A 17,280-nucleotide genomic window follows, 5' to 3' on the forward strand; every position below is an offset into this window, starting at 1 on the left:
ACCTCACACCAAACCACTGCCTCACTGACAGCACTGTAGCTCACTGGAGGACAGTGCTACATATACACACACACACACACACACACACACACACACACACACACACACACACACATTATCTCACTGGAGGACAATATTACACATACACTGTAGCTTGCTGTAGGACAGCATTACACACACACACACTACACTGCAACTCACAGGGGGACAGTGTTACACACTCACTGCAGCTCACTAGGGACTGTGACAATGAGATTTATAGTTGTCTCTCCTTCGTGTGGCAGGAGGTTATCCAGGATTTCCAGGCCTCTGTACTCCAAGTCTCCGACTCGCCCTATGACGAACAGTGAGTACCCATCCCCTTTTTTTTGTTGCTGCGAAGGTTATTCGGGTTACAGATCCTGTGTCAGTGGTTGGAGTTGGGCTGTACTGTTCTACATTCATTGCTTCTGAAGAGCTTTGGGACGATGGTGGAAGTACTACAGAGAGGCTAGACTCGCTAATGTGTGCCATGTGTTTTTGTTCCTGCAGATAGTGAGGTGCTGGGGAGCAGAGAAGGGACATTTAAAAGATTCTTAGATAGGCACATGGACATAGGAGAAAATGGAGGGTTATGGGCTTGCAGGAGCAGGAGTTGGTAGGTTTACATCAAGGACTGAAGGGTTTGTATTGTGTACTGTTCAATGGTTTGTCATGAACTGCCGTCACGAATACCAGCTGCAGTGGGGTTTGAAATCCTGTCTTCAGATCGCCACTGAATCACAAAACCACTTGAGGCCTCTCCACTCCTGAGACATCCCCAGCTGTTTCCGCGTTCCAGTTGGTTTCCTGAGTCTGGTGCTATGGATTATGATATTGCATTTTGGGAGGGAGAAGCTAAAGTTAGATATATCAGTGAAGTAAAGGGAATTAGAGGCATGAGAGGAGCTGGCCACAACTGACTGGAAGGGGACACTTGCAGGGATGATGGCAGAGCCACAATGGCTGGAGTTTCTGGGAGCAATTCGGAAGGCGCAGGATAGATACGTCCCAAAGAAAAGGAAGTATTCTAAAGGCAGGATATTTTTATTTTTATAGTGATACAATGTGAAGTAGGCCCTTCTGACCCTTCCAGCCATGCCGCCCAGCAATCCCCTGATTTAACCCTGGCCTAATCACGAGACAATTAACAATAACCAATTAACCTACCTACTGGTACGTCTTTGGACTGTGGGAGGAGACTGGAGCACCTGGAGGAAACCCATGTGGTCACGGCGAGAACATACAAGCTTCATACAGGCAATGGTGGGAATTGAACCCGGATCGCATCTACTGTAAAGCGTTGTGCTGACCACTACACTACCGTACCACCCATGGATAACACAACCATGACTGACAAGAGAAGTCAAAGCCGACATAAAAGCCAAAGAGAGGACATATAATAGAGCAAAAATTAATGGAAAGTTAGAGGATTGGGAAGCTTTTAAAAACCAACAGAAAGTAACTTTAAAAACTAACAGAGGGAAAAGATGGAATACGAAAGTAAGCTAGCCAATAATGTTAAAAAGGATACCAAAAGTTTTTCAGATATATATAAACCGTAAAAGAGAGGCGAGAGTGGATATTGGAAAACAATGCTAGAAATGGTAGTCAAGGAAAGGCGGTCGAACTGAGTAAGTATTTTGTATCAGTCTTCACTGTAAAGGCACTGTCAGTATGCCAGCAGTCCGAGAGTGTCTGGGGGTACAAGTGAGTGAAGTTACCATTACTAGGGAGAAGGTCCTTGGGAAACTGAAAGATCAGAAGGTGGATAAGTCACCTGAAGCAGGTGGTCTACACCCCAGGGTTCTGAAAGAGGTGGCTGAAGAGATTGTGGAGGCATTAGTAATGATCTTTCAAGAATCAATAGATTCTGGCATGGTTCTGGAGGACTGGAAAATTGCAAAGTGTCACTCCATTCTTCAAGAAGGGAGGGAGGCAGAAGAAAGGAAATTATAGGCCAGTTAGTCTGATCTCTGTGGTTGGGAAGATGCTGGGAGTCGATTGTTAAGGATGTGATTTTGGGAATTTGGAGGCACATGATAAAATAGGCCGAAGTCAGCATGGTTTCCTGAAGGGAAAATCTTGCCTGACACATCTGTTGGAATTCTTTGAAGGTAGACAAAGGAGATTTGGTTGATGTTGTGTACTTGGATTTTCAGAAGGCCTTTGACAAGGTGCCACACATGAGACTGCTTAACATGTTGGTACTACAAGAATGATACTAGCATGAACAGAGCAGTGGCTGATTGGCAGGGGGCAAACAGTGTGAATAAAGGGAGCCTTTTTTGGTAGGCTGGTGGTGTTCTACAGGGGACTGTGTTGGGACCTGTCCTTTTAACATTATGTGTCAATGATTTGGATGATGGAATTGATGGCTTTGCGAGTACGTTTGTGGATGATTGTGAAGATAGATGGAGCAGCAGGTAGTGTTGAGGCAACAGGGAGCCTGCAGAAGGACTTAGACAAACTTGGAGAATGGGCAAAGGTGTGGCAGATAGAATATAGAGTCTGGAAGTGTATGGTCATACACTTTGGTAGAAGAAATAAAAAGCAGCAATTATTTTCTAAATGGAGACAAAATTCAAAAATTTGGGAATCCTTCGTGCAGTATTCTTTAAAAGTTAATATGCATGCTGACTGAGTCAGTGTTGAGGAAGACAAATGCGATGTTAGCATTCATTTCGAGAGGACCAGAATATAACACTATCAGACAATGATGTAATGTTGAGGCTTTATAAAGCACTGGTGAGACCACGCTTGGGAGTATTGTGAGCAGTTTTAGGTCCCTTATTTAAGAAAGGATGTGCTGACATTGGAGGTTCACAAGAAAGATTCTGGGAATGAAAGGCTTATCATGTGAGCAGCAATTGATGGCTCTGGGCCTTTACTCCCCAGAATTCAGAAGACCATAAGACACAGGAGCAGAATTAGGCCATTCAGCCCATTGAGTCTGCACCACCATTCCATCATGGCTGATCCCAGATCTCACTCAACCCTATACTCCTGCCTTCTCGCCATATCCTTTGATGCCCTGACCGATCAGGAAACTATCAACTTTTGCCTTAAGTATACCCATGGACTTGGCCTCCACCGTGGCAGAGCATTCCACAGATTCACCACTCTCTGGCTAAAAGAATTTCCTCCTTACCTCTGTTCTAAAAGGTTGCCCCTCAATTTTGAGGCTGTGCCCTCTAGTTTTGGAAACATCCTCTCCATGTCAACCTTGTCTAGTCCTTTCATCTCTCTCCCCTGCATTTTTCTAAATTCCAGTGACTGCAGGTTTAAAGCTGTCAAATGCTCCTCGTATGTTAACCCCTTTGTTCCCGGAATCATCCTTGTTGACCTCCTCTGGACTCTCTGCAATGACAACACATCCTTTCTGAGATATGGGGCCCAAAACTATTGACAATACTCCAAGTGCAGCCTGACTCGTGTCTGAAAAGACTCAGCTTTATCTCTTTGCTTTTATATTCTATTCCCCTTGAAATAAATGCCAACATTGCATTTGTCGTCTTTACCACAGACTCGACCTGTAAAATGAGGGGGGAGATCTCATCGAAACCTATCTAATGTTGAAAGGCCTCAATAGAGTGGATGTGAAGAAGATGATTCTAAGACCAGAAGACACAGCCTCAAAATAGAGGGGCGTCCATTTAGAATGGAGATGAGGAGGAATTTCTTTAGCCAGAGTGTGGTGAATCTGTGGAATTCATTATCACAGGCGGCTGTGGAGGCCGTCATTGGTGTATTTAAGGCAGAGGTTGATAGATTCTTGATTAGTCAGGGTGTGAAGGGATACAGGGAGAAGACAGGAGACTGGGGCTGAGAGGGAAATGGATCAACCATGATGAAATGGTGAAGCAGACTCAATGGGCCAAATGGCCTAATTCTGCTCCTATATCTTGTGGTCTTGTGTTCCTGGCTGATGTTCTAGAGTGACTGGGAGGAATGGCGGAAGTGAGAAGCAAGTAGTGAGGGGAGGGATAGTACTAATGTGAAGACAACAGTGCTGTGGGCTGGGCAGCGGATAGAGCCATTGCCTCACAGTGATGGAGATCCAAGTTCAATCCCAGAGGCTGCTGCAATTTGTCTCCTGGTGTGTGGCTGAGGGGTAGGCTCTGCTGTGAGTTTACCAGTCTTTATTTACGTATAGTTTTTTTTAAAGTTCTATTGTATTTCTTTATTTCCCTGTAAATGCCTGCAAAGAAATCTATTTATTTATTGAGATACAATGCGGAATAGGCCCTTCTGGCCCTTTGAACCGTGTTGCCCAGCAACCCTAGCCGAATCACAGGACCATTCACAGTGACCAATTAACCTGTCAAGCAGCACGTCTTTGGACTGTGGGAGGAAACCAGAGCGCCCGGAGGAAACCCACGCGGTCACGGACAGAGCGTACAAACTCCTCACAGGGATCGGTGTGACAATGAATCTCAGGATGGTTTCTGGTAACAGAATGTATGTGTACCTTGACAATAAATTTTGACTTTGACTTTGGAACTTGGGGAGAATAGAGGGAGGTTAAAGTAGGGATCAGTGTGAGAGGCCGGTCGATGGTCGACGCTCCCAAAGGGTCTGTTTCTGTGTTGCGTACCCCCTGTGAACCAGGTTGGACAGACTGGGATGTGATTCTTCGGCGGGTAGGAGATTGAGGGGTGCCCTTACAGAAGTGTATAAGCTCATGAGGGGCGTTGATTGTGTGCTTTCACTCCATCTTTACCTCAGGATTGGGGAATCGAACTCGAGATTCTGCAGATGCTGGAAATCTTGGGCAATGTGCACAAAACACGGGAGGAGCTTGGCAGGCAGGGGAATATCTATGGAGGGGAATAAGCAGTGGACGCTTTTAGGTGAGACCCTTCATCAGGACTTGGGGGCATAGGTTTAAGTTGAGGGAGGGAGATATTTAAACAGGAGCCCAGGAGCAATTTCTTCACAGGTGGTGTCTATGTGGAATGAGCTGCCAGAGGAAGTGGTTGAGACAGGTACATTAACACCATTGGAAAGATGTTTGGACAGATACCTGGAGAGGAAACATTTAGAGCGGGGGTTCCCCATGAGCCCCTTGCTTAATGGTGTTAGTCCATGGCATTAAAAAAAAGAGGTTGTGGACCCCTGCTTTAGAGGGATATGGACCAAACGTAGACAAATGGGATGAATTTAGATTGGTCAGAATGAATTGGGTGGGCAGAAGGGCCTGTTCTGTGCTGGATAACTCTGTTAGTGTTTCTGTACTATTAGCCATCTCCTGTGTTTGGGTGGCTCCTAAATCTGTCTGTGTCTTCTTCTCCCGTCCCAGGGTCGCTGCCCAAATGCCCACCGTCCACTACGAGATGCCCAACGGATACAACTGTGACTACGGTGCCGAGAGGTTACGGATCCCTGAGGGCCTGTTCGACCCCTCCAACGTCAAGGTAGAGAGTGGGATGGAACTCTGGAGGTGGAGAGTGGGATGGAACTCCGGTGGTGGAGAGTGGGATGGAACTCCGGAGGTGGAGAGTGGGATGGAACTCCGGAGGTGGAGAGTGGGATGGAACTCCGGAGGTGGAGAGTGGGATGGAACTCCGGAGGTGGAGAGTGGGACGGAGCCGGAGGTGGAGAGTGGGATTGCGCCGGAGGCGGAGAGTGGGACGGAGCCGGAGGCGGAGAGTGGGCTGGAGCCGGAGGCGGAGAGTGGGATTGAGCTCAAGGTAGAGAGTGGGATTGAGCTGCACCATGCTTGCTGCCTGCCGACCGGTCCCTTGTGTTGTAGGGAGTCACTACCCCTACATCAGAGGCATGTACATCCCTCTTACCCCTTGAGAATGCAGGGACCTCCCACCGTATTGCTCAATATCTGCACTAATCGCACAGGTTGGAAGTAGCCATTTGGCCCATCGACTCTGTGCTGGTTATTAATGCCTTTGAACAGAAAATCCTACAAAATGTAGTGGATATAGCCTGGTCCATTATGGGTAAAGCCCTCCCTTCCATTGTGCTGATCTACACAAAGCATTGTCACAGGAGAGCAGCATCCATTGTCAGGGACCCGCACCACCCAGGACACGCTCTCTTCTTGCTGCCGCCATCAGGAAGAAGGTACAAGAGCATCAGGACTCACACCAGCAGGTTCAGGAACAGTTACTACCCCCTCAGGCATCAGGCGTTTGAACCTGACTTCACCCAACTACACTTGCCCCATCATTGAAATGCTCCCACAACCAATAGAGTCACCTTCAAGGACTCGTTCAGCTCATGTTCTCGATATTTATTGCTTATTTGTTTATTTCTGTATTTGCACAGTTTGATGTCTTTTGCACTCTGGTTGAATGTCCAAGTTGGGCGGTCTTTTATTGATTCTGTTATGGTTATTATTCTATAGTTTTATTGAGTATGCCTGCAAAAAAACAGAGCCTCAGGGTTGTATATGGTGACATGTATGTAATAAATTTACTTTGAACCACTCACCTACACAAATCTCATTTTATTCTCCCCATGTTCCCATGATCCGCCCTCTGATTCTACCCCTCAGCCACACATTAAAGGGTAATTTACAGACACACAGACGGATCGATATACAGATGCAAGGACTGAGGCAGATGGAACACAGACATAACCAGGATGAAGGCTGGCTCTCTGTCTCAATGTGCTGCTCCAGGAACCCTGTGTAACACCTAACATACTACCCTGCAGTTTGGGAATATCGCCGTGCATATGGTCCATCCACCTATTCCGCCTGACACGCACTGAGAAACCCATTTCGGCAGTCTCCACTATCAGCAATGGCCAAGGCAGCAGGCGTGGGGTAACACCACCACCTGCAGGATCCTTCGCCACTGTGCGGCGCCCGTGTGTACAAATTCCGGGTTGTTCCTTCAGCACCGTTGTGTCTGAGCACTCCCTGACAGCACCCTGACAACCCCTTGACCATGAGACCCAAGGCGTTACAGAAATTAGAGCGTGTGACTAAAAAGGCACCTTTTGTGAGCAAGTTCTAACATCTCCTCCTCGCTGACGATCAACACTGGTGCACCTCACGGGTGTGTACTTAGTCCACTGCTCTACTCTCTCTCTATACCCATGACTGTGTGGCTAGGCATAGCTCAAATACCATCTATAAATTTACTGATGATACAATCATTGTTGGTAGAATTTCAGATAGAGATGAAAGGGTGTACAGGAGTGAGATATGCCAACTAGTGGAGTGGTGTCACAGCAACAACCTGGCTCCCAACGTCAGTAAGAGGAAAGAGCTGATTGTGGACTTCAGGAAGGGTAAGATACCAATCCTCATAGAGGGATCAGAAGTGAAGAGAGTGAGCAGCTTCAAGTTCTTGGGTGTCGAGATCTCTGAGGATCTAACCTGGTCCCAACATATTGATGCAGTTATAAAGAAGGCAAGACAGCGGCTATACTTCATTAGGAATTTGAAGAGATTAGTATGTCAACAAATACACTCAAAAACTTGTATTGATGTACTGTGGAGAGCATTCTGACAGTCTGCATCACTGTCTGGTCTGAAGGGGCTACTGCACAGGACCGAAAGAAGCTGCAGAGGGTTGTAAATTTAGTCGGCTCCATCTTGGGCACTAGCCTACAAAGTACCCAGGACATCTTCAAGGAGCGGTGTCTCAGAAAGGCAGCGTTCATTGTTAAGGACCTCCAGCACCCAGGGCATGCCCTTTTCTCACTGTTACCATCAGGTAGGAGGTACAGAAGCCTGAAGGCACACACTCAGCGATTCAGGAACAGCTTCTTCCCCTCTGCCATCTGATTCCTAAATGGCCATTGAACCCTTGGACACTACCTCACTTTTTAAAATATATAGTATTTCTGTTTTTTTGCACGATTTTTAATCTATTCTATAAACGTATACTGTAATTGATTTACTTATTGTGTTTTTTTTCTCTTATGTATTGCATTGAACTACTGCTGCTAAGTTAACAAATTTCATGTCAAATGCTGGTGATAATAAACCTGATTCTGATTCTGTCGTGGGATGTTCTTTCCACTTACATAACTTGTAAATGCACTTGTAAGTACTTGTATACGGGCAATATATGTAACATATATCTCACAGAGTGTCCTCACTGGACGCTCAGCTTTCATCTGTGGCTCCAAGTAGCTATTTGCATGTGACAGTGGCCACATCCGGTAAACCGCTTCGACAGGTGGACTAAAACAGGTGAGGGTAGCTGACCGCTTCATACCCTGGTGACATAGAGGGACATGCCTGTCCTAGTATGCGAAGTCAGCTCCGGCGGACTGGGCGGGTGAGATCTACAGTGAGATCCAACGGCCAGGAAAGTGGTAGGTCACGCTCCGTGGAGAGTGAAGGGCACGACAAGGCACAGAGACATCATGGTCACCCACTGCAACCAAGGTAGACCCCAGTTTGTGACGCTTGCTCGTACCATTGGACCTGGACTTCTGAGATCGAGAGACTGGAACTGCCCCAGTGCAATGGAAAAGCCACTTTTCCACTTTAAAAACTCTCCCGCTCAGGTTTCCTGCTATCATTGGACATGATGGACAACCACCACGCACGTTAACATATATGTGACATGGATATAAGGCAGAGGATGATGAATCTGTGGAAAGCATTACCACAGCTGGCTGTAGAGGTTAATTCATGGGTGTTAGTTAAAATACAGGTTGATAGATAGGGTGTCAAAATTTATGGGGAGAAGGCAGGGCAGGAGAATGGTGTTGAGAAGGAAAATAAATCAGCTACGATCGAATGGCAGAGCAGACTTGATGGGCTGAATGGCCTAATTCTGCTCCTATGTCTTAGTGTTATAATTGGCCATTGCTATACAGTACAAAAGTCTTGGGCATCCTAGATTGGATTCAAATGGTGTGGCCTCCACAGAGTCCTGATCTCAACATCATCGAGGCTGTCTGGGATTACCTGGAGAGACAGAAGTAAGCGAGACAGCCAAAGTCTGCAGAAGAACTGTGGCAGACAATTGCTTTGGAACTGCAAGATGCTAGGAACAACCTACCAGCCAATTTTCTTATAAAACTGCATGATAGTGTACCTGAAGGAACTGATGCGGTTTTAAAGGCAAAGAGTGGTCACAATAAATATTGATTTGAGTTAGTTTTTTTTATTCTTTACTGCTCTTTTATAGTAAGTTTTTTTTGATATTTAGAAACTTTCATTTCATTATTTTTGAAAGCATCTCCACTTTACAGATTTTTGTTTACATGTGCCCAAGACTTTTGTACAGTGCAGGGTGGGTGTGGTGTTGCGTTCTGGAAGCTGACTGCCCTTCGCTTTCCCTCCAGGGTCTGTCGGGCAATACGATGCTGGGCGTCAGTCACGTGGTCACCACCAGCATCGGGATGTGCGACATCGACATCAGGCCGGTGAGTGCTGTTACTCCCCCCACAGCGCCCTGACACCCTCGCCCCATAGCTCTCCGCCGACCCGTGTCCTGTGGATCTGGGCAGCCAGGATTCGGAATCATGTTTATCATCATTGATGTATCGAGCAGCATGCTAGCGGAGCAGCTAAGGCGATGCTTTACCACGCCATCTGCATGAGTGGGGTTCAATTCCTACTGCTGTCTGCAAGGAGTTTGTACATTCTCCCTGCGACTACTTGCGTTTCCTCCCGCATTCTTGATGAAGAGGCTCAGTCCGAAACATCGACCGTTTATTCCCCTCCGTAGATGCTGCCTGGCCTGCTGAGTTCCTCTGGCACTTTGTGTGTGTGTGTGTGTATATTGCTCAAGATTTCCACCATGTGAGGAATCTTTTTTGTCTCTAACCTGCTTTGTAAATCTCCTTTAAATTTTCTCCCTCCCACTTTCAAGCTATCCCCTCCAGGATTTGACCTTACCACCCAGGGGTAAAAGACAGATTACCCCAGGGGTCCCAACGTGGGGTCCAAGGACCCCTCGATTAATGGTAGGGGAGGTCTATGGCATACAGAAGGTTAGGAACCCCTGGTCTACCCTGTCTACGAATCTCAGTTTTATAAACACCAGTCAGGTCAACCCTCCATCTCCAGCACTTCTGAGAAGACGACCCAAGATTGTCCAACCTCTCCTTATAGCCCTCTAATCCAGGCAGTATCCTGGTGAAACTTTTCTGTACCTTTTCCAAAGTCCCCCCTCCCCATCCTCCTTGTAATGGAGTGACCAGAAATACACACAGTACCCTCACTGTAGCCTTGCAAAAGTTTGATTCAGCTACAACATAACTTTCCAACTCAACACTGCAACACCATTTTAGGTAAGGGGTTCCCAACCTTTTTTGTGCCATGGGCCCCTACCATTAACCAAGAGGTCCATGGATCCCTGGTTGCGAACCCCTGTTGTAGGTGATGGATAATTCAAGATTAGATTCAACGCCCAACACAATCCAAGTGTTGCTACAAGTGATGGATAATCCAAGATGAGATTTAATGCCCAACACGGTCCAAGTGTTGCTACACATCTGGTGCTGACATAGCATGCCCACAATGTTCAAAGAAAAGCATGCCCCCTGCATACAACAAAAGAGACACAACACAGTAAAACAAATCCCTTCCTACCTCTCCTCCCCCCCCCCCCCCACCCACCAGTACCAAGTCAGGACACCCTGACCTCCAGACCTGTTGAGCTCTGGACTTATCCACATGTTGCCAACCCCTTCCTCCTCCCCCCAATCAGGTCGAGACACCTCGACTTCCGGACCTGTTGCCCTCAGAACTCCAGATCTGTCCACGTGGATTGGGACAAGATGGTAAACTGAGACTCAATGATCCAGAAGATCCCAATTGGAAACAAGGTGAAACCACGCTCCCTCAAACACAGTTAGAAATGAAATAAACTGGGATCCCACTCTGTATGAAGTGACCACTGCATTCATCAGGTTAAAAATAATGAAGTTAGCAAGGAGAATCAAGTATCATTTATCCAAGTTTGTTGAGGTTACAGAGATTTCAGGGAGCTACAGAGGATAAATGATTGACAAGTGATGTATAATGTGGAAAACAGTTGTCTTTATACATTCAGAATCAGGTTTAATATCACTGGCATATGTCACACTAAATTAAATAAGGTGTTAAGTACGATAAAAAGTAGTGAGTTATGGGTTCAATGTCCATTTGGAAATCAGATGGCAGAGGGGAAGAAGCTGGCCCTGAGTTTGTGCCTTCAGGCTCCTGTACCTCCTTCCTGGGTGATGGGGTCCTTAATGATAGACGCTATGTTTTTGAGGCATCGCTCCTTGAAGATGTCCTGGATACTACGGAGGCCAGTGCCTGTGATGGAGCTGACTGAGTTTACAACTCTCCGCAGCTCACTTTGATCCTGTGTAGTAGCACCCCCCCGCCACTCCATACCAGTCATGTTGGAAGCAGTTAGGATGCTCTCCGTGGTACATCTGTAGAAATTTGCAGGAGTCTGGTGGCATACCAAATCTCCTCAAACTCCTAATGAAATATAGCCACTGCCCTGCCTTCTCTGTAGCTGCATTGATATGTAGGGCCCAGGATAAACACTCAGAGATGTTGACACCCAGGGACCTGAAATTGCTCACTCTGACCAATTCTGATCCCTCGCTGAAGACCGGTGTGTATTCCCTCAAGCTTACCCTTTGTGAAGTCCACAATCAGTTCTTTGGTCTTGTATTGTGATTTATAGTCATTTCTTTTGCCTACACTGCGGAAGCTTTGGAGAGGGTGCACAGGAGATTTACCAGGATGCTGCCTGGATTAGAGAGCATTCCTTATGAGGAAAGGTTGAACAAGCTAGGGCTTTCCTCCCTTGAGCAAAGGAGGACGAGAGTTGACTTGATCGAGATGTACAAAATGATAAGAGGCATAGATTGAGTGGACACCCAGAGACTTCCAGGGTGGCGGTAACTATACAAGGGGACATGGTTTTAAGGTGATTGGAAGAGAGTATAGGGAGGATATCAGAGGTAGGTTTATTTTTAAACACAGAGGGTGGTAGGTGTGTGGAACATCCTTCCAGAGGTGGTGGTAGAGGCAGATACACTGGAGACATTTCAGAGATTTTGATAGGCAAATGGGTGAAAGAAAACTGCAGGGTATGTGTGAGGGAAGGGTTAGATTGATCTTGGAGTAGATCAAAAGGTTGGCACAACATTGTGGGCTGAAGGGCCGGTACTGTACTGTTCTGTGTACTGCTGGCTCAGGCAAAAAATTTCATGACTTTTGGCACTGACAATAAATCTGATTCTGAATAAGGTCACCCCTCATTCTATCAAGCTCTCCAAGGATACAGACCCAATCTGTTAAGTCTCTATTGATGAAGCGGCCATTTTATCACAAGAATTAGCCCGCTGGATCTCCTCTGGACAACCTCCACTCTTGGGACTGTGGATGAAATATCTCGATCTCTGCCACAGATTCGCTCGGCATTACCTGCCGTCCAAACCAGGTGTCTTTGATCCTTCCCCAGCTGAGGTGTGCTAACCAGAACACATGGAAGGAAGAAATAGAACATAGAGAGTCTACAGCACATTTCAGGCCCCTCGGCCCGCAATGTTGTGCTGACCATGTAACCCTCTCTAGAAGCAGCTGCTAATTACCCTACCGCATGGCTCTCTATTTTTCTAGTCTCCATGTACCTACATAAGAGTCTTTTAAAAGACCCTATTGTATCCACCTCCACCACCATCGCCAGCAGTGCATTCCATGCGCTCACCACTCTCTGTATGGAAAAACCTACCTATGACATCCCCTTGTACCTTCTTCCAAGTTCCTTAAAACTGTGCCCCTCATGTTAGGCATTTCAGTCTTGGGAAAAAGCCCATGGCTACCCACATGATCAATGCCTCTCATCATCTTATACGCCTCTATCAGGTCACCTCTCATCCTCTATTGCTCCAGGGAGAAAAGGCCAAGTTTACTCAACCTATTCTCATAAGGCATAATATGCAAGACCATAAGACACAAGAGCAGAATTAGTCCATTCAGCCCATCGAGTCTGCTCCACCATTCCTTCATGGCTGATTTATTTTCCCTCTCAACCCCAGTTGCCTGCCTTCTTCCTGTAATGTTTGGTGCCCTTACCAATCAAGAACCTATTGACCTCTGCTTTAAATATACCCGATGACTTGGCCTCCATAGCCGTTGGCAGCAAAGAATTCCAAAGATTCACCACTTTCTAGCTAAAGAAATTCCTCATCTCCTTTCTAAAGGGGCATCTCCTTGTATTCTGAGGCTACGCCCTTGGGTCCTAGATTCCCTCACCATAGGAAATATCTTCTCCATATAGACTCTATCTAGGCCTTTCAATATTCAGTTGGTTTCAAAGAGATTCCCCCCCACCCCCCATTCTTCGACTCCAGCCAGTTCAGGCTCAGAATACGTTAACACTTTCACTCCCAGGGTTGTTCTTGTGAACACCCTCTGAACCCTCTCTGATGCCAGCACATCCTTCCTTAGGTAAGGAGCCCAAAACTGCTCACAATACTCCAAGCGTGGCCTGACCAATGCCTCAGCGTTGATGCTCTTACATTCTAGTCCTCTCAAAAAATAGATGCTGATGCTAACATTGTTTTTGCCTTCCCAGCCACCTACTCAACCTGCATGAGGACTCCCAAGTCACTTAACATCTGATTTCTGAATTTCCTCCCCAGTTAGAAAATTTTCTACGCTTCATTCCTTCTACCGAAGTGCATGACCATACACTTCCTGACACTGTATTCCACCTGCCACTTCTCTCCCAATTTGGAGGGCTCGTTGCGTGGTGGCTGATGTTTGCGTTTGTTCCTGGCAGGGTCTGTATGGCAGTGTGATCGTGACGGGGGGGAACACTTTACTCCAAGGCTTCACGGACCGGCTCAACAGGGAACTGTCACAGAAGACGCCTCCTGTGAGTATGCCAGTCGGGTGCGGGTCCAAGTGCTTGTTGTCAATGCCCGACCCAATCTCGATCACAGCAGCCTCGTTTGCACTCGGCCCCCACCTTCCTTCTCAGATGAGGGGTTGGCCAATGCCAGTGACTCGGGGAGTGGGGTGCGACATTCACAGGCACAAACCAGTGGATGCGGAGGGGTGATGCAAGTAGAGCTGCTGCCTCACAGTGCCAGAGACGTGGGTTCAATCCTGACTTCTGGCATTGTGTGTGCGTGTGTGTGTGGAGTTTGCACATTCTCCTTGTGACCGTGTGGGTTTCCCCCAGGGACTCCATCTACCTCCCACATCCCAATGACATGTGGGGTTAGTGGATCGATCGGCCGTGGTATTGAGGTGGAGAATGAAAAGGGATTACAGAAATATATTGAGTGGTGGGGTGGAGATATGCTTCTACCAAAGGGGGTGTAAGGCACTCCATCTCTCTGCTAGTCTGCAGGTCACCCTTGGGTGTAGCATCTGCTTAGCCCCCTGGTCAAAATCACATGAAGCCATGGGAGCAGGTGGTGGATGGTCGTATGAGCAGCCGGTGCAGATCACAAGTCCTGGTTATGTGACCACTGACCCCAGGCAGACAATCTCTGAAGAGTATTGATAATGGCTGGGGTCACCCGTCTTGTAAAGACACTGCCCAGAAGGCAATGGCAAACCAAAAATTTGCCAAGAATAATCATAGTTGTGGAAAGATCGTGGTCACCCACATCATATGACATGGCACATAATGAACAAATGATAGTTCATGGCCGGTTTCCTTGATGTATCTCTCTACCAGCCCATGGCGGCCTCTACTGCCATGATGAGACCAAACTCAGATTGGAGAAGCAACACCTCATATCTTGTCCAGGTAGCCTCTAACCTGATGGTATGAATATCGATTTCTTTAACTCACTCTATTACCTCAAGAACTGATGAAAAAAACCAAAGACGCTTTCTTAAGCAGCCCTTTGGCATTGAGTATAACTTTCTTCCATTCTGTAAGTTTCTAAGGTAGATGGGTCAAGGCCATGTGAGTTCAGGAGGAAACTGATGAAGCCGATGTCAGGACCACAGTCTTCAGCACAGATCAGTCAGGAGTTGGCTGGCAGAGGGAGGGGGTAAAACAAACACGGATTTGACACGGCAGCCACCGATGGTCAGTATGAGGGCCTCCCTGCTTCTGATTCTCCCACTCTCGCTGAAGCCAACCTCTCTGCCCCAACACAGGGAGGATCATAGTGGGTTGGGCAGCATCTGTGGGGAGGGGGACAGACAGTCGAGACCCTTCATCTGGACTGAAAAATAGAGGGGAGTTAGTTGGTATAAATAGGTGGAGACAGGGTGGAGAAAGAGCTGGCAAGCGAAAGGTGGATGAAGGAAGCGGAGAGTGGGAATCGGATCAGAAGCCGGGAGGTGTTGGGTGGATGAGGGAAGGGGGAGTGGGAATAGTGACAAAAGCTGGGAGGTAAAGGTTCAATGAGGGATAAGGGGAGTGGAAAGTGATGGGTTAATGTGGGAGAGAGGGAATGGTGTCAGAAGCTGGGTGGTGATGGGTGGATGAGGGAAGGGACAGTGAAAATGGCAACAGAAGCTGGGAGGTGAAAGGTGGAAGTGACAAAGGGCTGTCGAAGGGAATCTGATGGGAGATGAAGGTGGGGGGGTAGAAAGGGAGGGTGTTGAGAGGGTGTGTAGGTCCTGACACCTCTTATTCCACCTTTTTACACGGGTTAAACCACCCTCCCCCTTCCTTCAGTCCAGATGAAATGCTGACTGTTCATTTCCCTCCACAGATGCTGCCCGGTCTGGAGTTCGTCCAGTGTCTCGTGTTTTGTTCCAGGTTTCAGTGTGACCCCTCTCTGCCCCTGCGCTGTACGTGGCCCTGTCACCGTTAGACAGGGGTGAAGTATTTCCACTGCTCCAGATTAGGGCTATCTTCCACCTTCTCAGGCTGCCTGCCTGCCTGCCTGCCCGCCCACCTGCCAGTGGTGCATGCCAATGCCAGCCCTGGCAAATCTGGCAAAGTGTGATTGTTTTTATCACTGTTGTTAGAATTCAGCAGCCCAACTGCAGACCTTCCTGTCCCTGGATCTCCAGATCCGTTTTCAAGCCCCTCAATTCGGATCCTCACATTCAATTGACTGCTTCTCCCACCGTGTTCTACGCGCCACGTTTTCCACCAGGAGAGGGTACCTGGGTCCCTATCCCAGTCACTTCCACAACTCCGGGATTCCCTCTCCACTGCCTGCAGTGAACCTGTCCGCTACTTTATCCTCCACCGGATCCACATTTCCGATCGCCGGTTCTTCGACTTTCTCATGTCCTGCAAGAGTCAGAAGATCGGCCACCTGCAGACTCCAGCACCTGCCGTCTCCAACGCCGGCAGACACGGACATCTCCAGACTGCGATCCCTGCTGCTGTCCTCTACATTTCTAATGATCCCCAGCAGATTCAAAACCCGGACTCCACCACCATCAATGCTGGTTCCAATGACCACAGACATCTCCAAAGGGCCAATTGCGCAGCCTCCAACTCCAACTCCAGCCTGGACCGACAGTACCTCCAGGCCAGGACTTAATGCACTGCTGCTGGAAACCCCATCTCCCCTTCCCCTCTCTGCATTCTGCATCTCTCAGGTCCCACCGTCAGCTCTTGCGTCCTCAGAGACTCCATCTTCCTCTCACCCCAGCTTTCCTGAACACGCCAACCCTCCCCTCTCCTCTGATGCTGCCAACCCCCTTCAGCTCTCTGATCCCAGCTCTCATCTGTGCCAGGTACTCACCATCCCCTCCAACCTCCTCTCTGAGACAGAACGTTCTGTCCTCGGTTAGGGCCTCGCCTTTGTCGCCTTGCGCCCACACCTCAGTGAATTCTACGGCCGCCACAGTGTCAAGCTTTTCTTCCGCTGCCTCTGTCTCTGAGCCTATATCTTTGGCAAGGACTCTCCACCCCGCACCGATGACTCCCGTCTTCAGTCTTCCTCCTCTTCCTGGACACCACGCCCTGGTCTTCTGCCTGCTCTGGACCTTTTCATTGCCAACTGCCGATGGGACATCAACCGTCTCGACTTCAACATGCCTATTCCAAGCTCACCCCTTCCGAACGCTCTGCTCTGCTCTCCACTCCCTCCCTCTGCACTAACCTTAACCCCACCATCAAACCCGCAGATAAGGGAGGTGCTGTATTAGTCTGGTGTGCTGAATCCCAGCACCAACTCTCAGACTCCTCCTCGTACTTACCCTTCAAACAGGACCCCACTAAGAAAAACCAGGCCACTGTCTCCCACACCATCACTAACTTTTTAAACTCTGGGGATCTCCCATCCTCTGCCACAAACTTCATAGTTCCCTCACCCAGCACATCTCATTGCTACCTCCTACCCCACTGAACCACAAGATCCACAAACCTGCATGTCCAGGTAGACCCG

General features: G+C 48.0%; 1 protein-coding gene across 6 annotated transcripts in view; it reads left to right on the forward strand.

The window, feature by feature from the left end:
* The window catches only part of LOC140197837 (actin-like protein 6B), a 61,723-nt gene that overhangs the window by 30,314 nt on the left and 14,129 nt on the right, over positions 1 to 17,280 (forward strand). For 2 of the 6 annotated variants that reach the window (XM_072258321.1, XM_072258322.1), the window contains 5 exons: positions 285 to 346; positions 4,351 to 4,479; positions 5,321 to 5,435; positions 9,292 to 9,372; positions 13,743 to 13,838. In XM_072258321.1, coding sequence (XP_072114422.1) covers positions 285 to 346; positions 4,351 to 4,479; positions 5,321 to 5,435; positions 9,292 to 9,372; positions 13,743 to 13,838 — 483 coding nt within the window. Of the gene's footprint in view, positions 1 to 284; positions 347 to 4,350; positions 4,480 to 4,746; positions 4,872 to 5,320; positions 5,436 to 6,532; positions 7,960 to 9,291; positions 9,373 to 13,742; positions 13,839 to 17,280 lie in introns of those variants that run through there. The other 4 variants (XR_011886035.1, XM_072258323.1, XM_072258324.1 and 1 more) reach the window with 4 other exon arrangements.

This window comes from Mobula birostris, chromosome 5 (assembly GCF_030028105.1).
Source record: "Mobula birostris isolate sMobBir1 chromosome 5, sMobBir1.hap1, whole genome shotgun sequence".
Taxonomy (NCBI): domain Eukaryota; kingdom Metazoa; phylum Chordata; class Chondrichthyes; order Myliobatiformes; family Myliobatidae; genus Mobula; species Mobula birostris.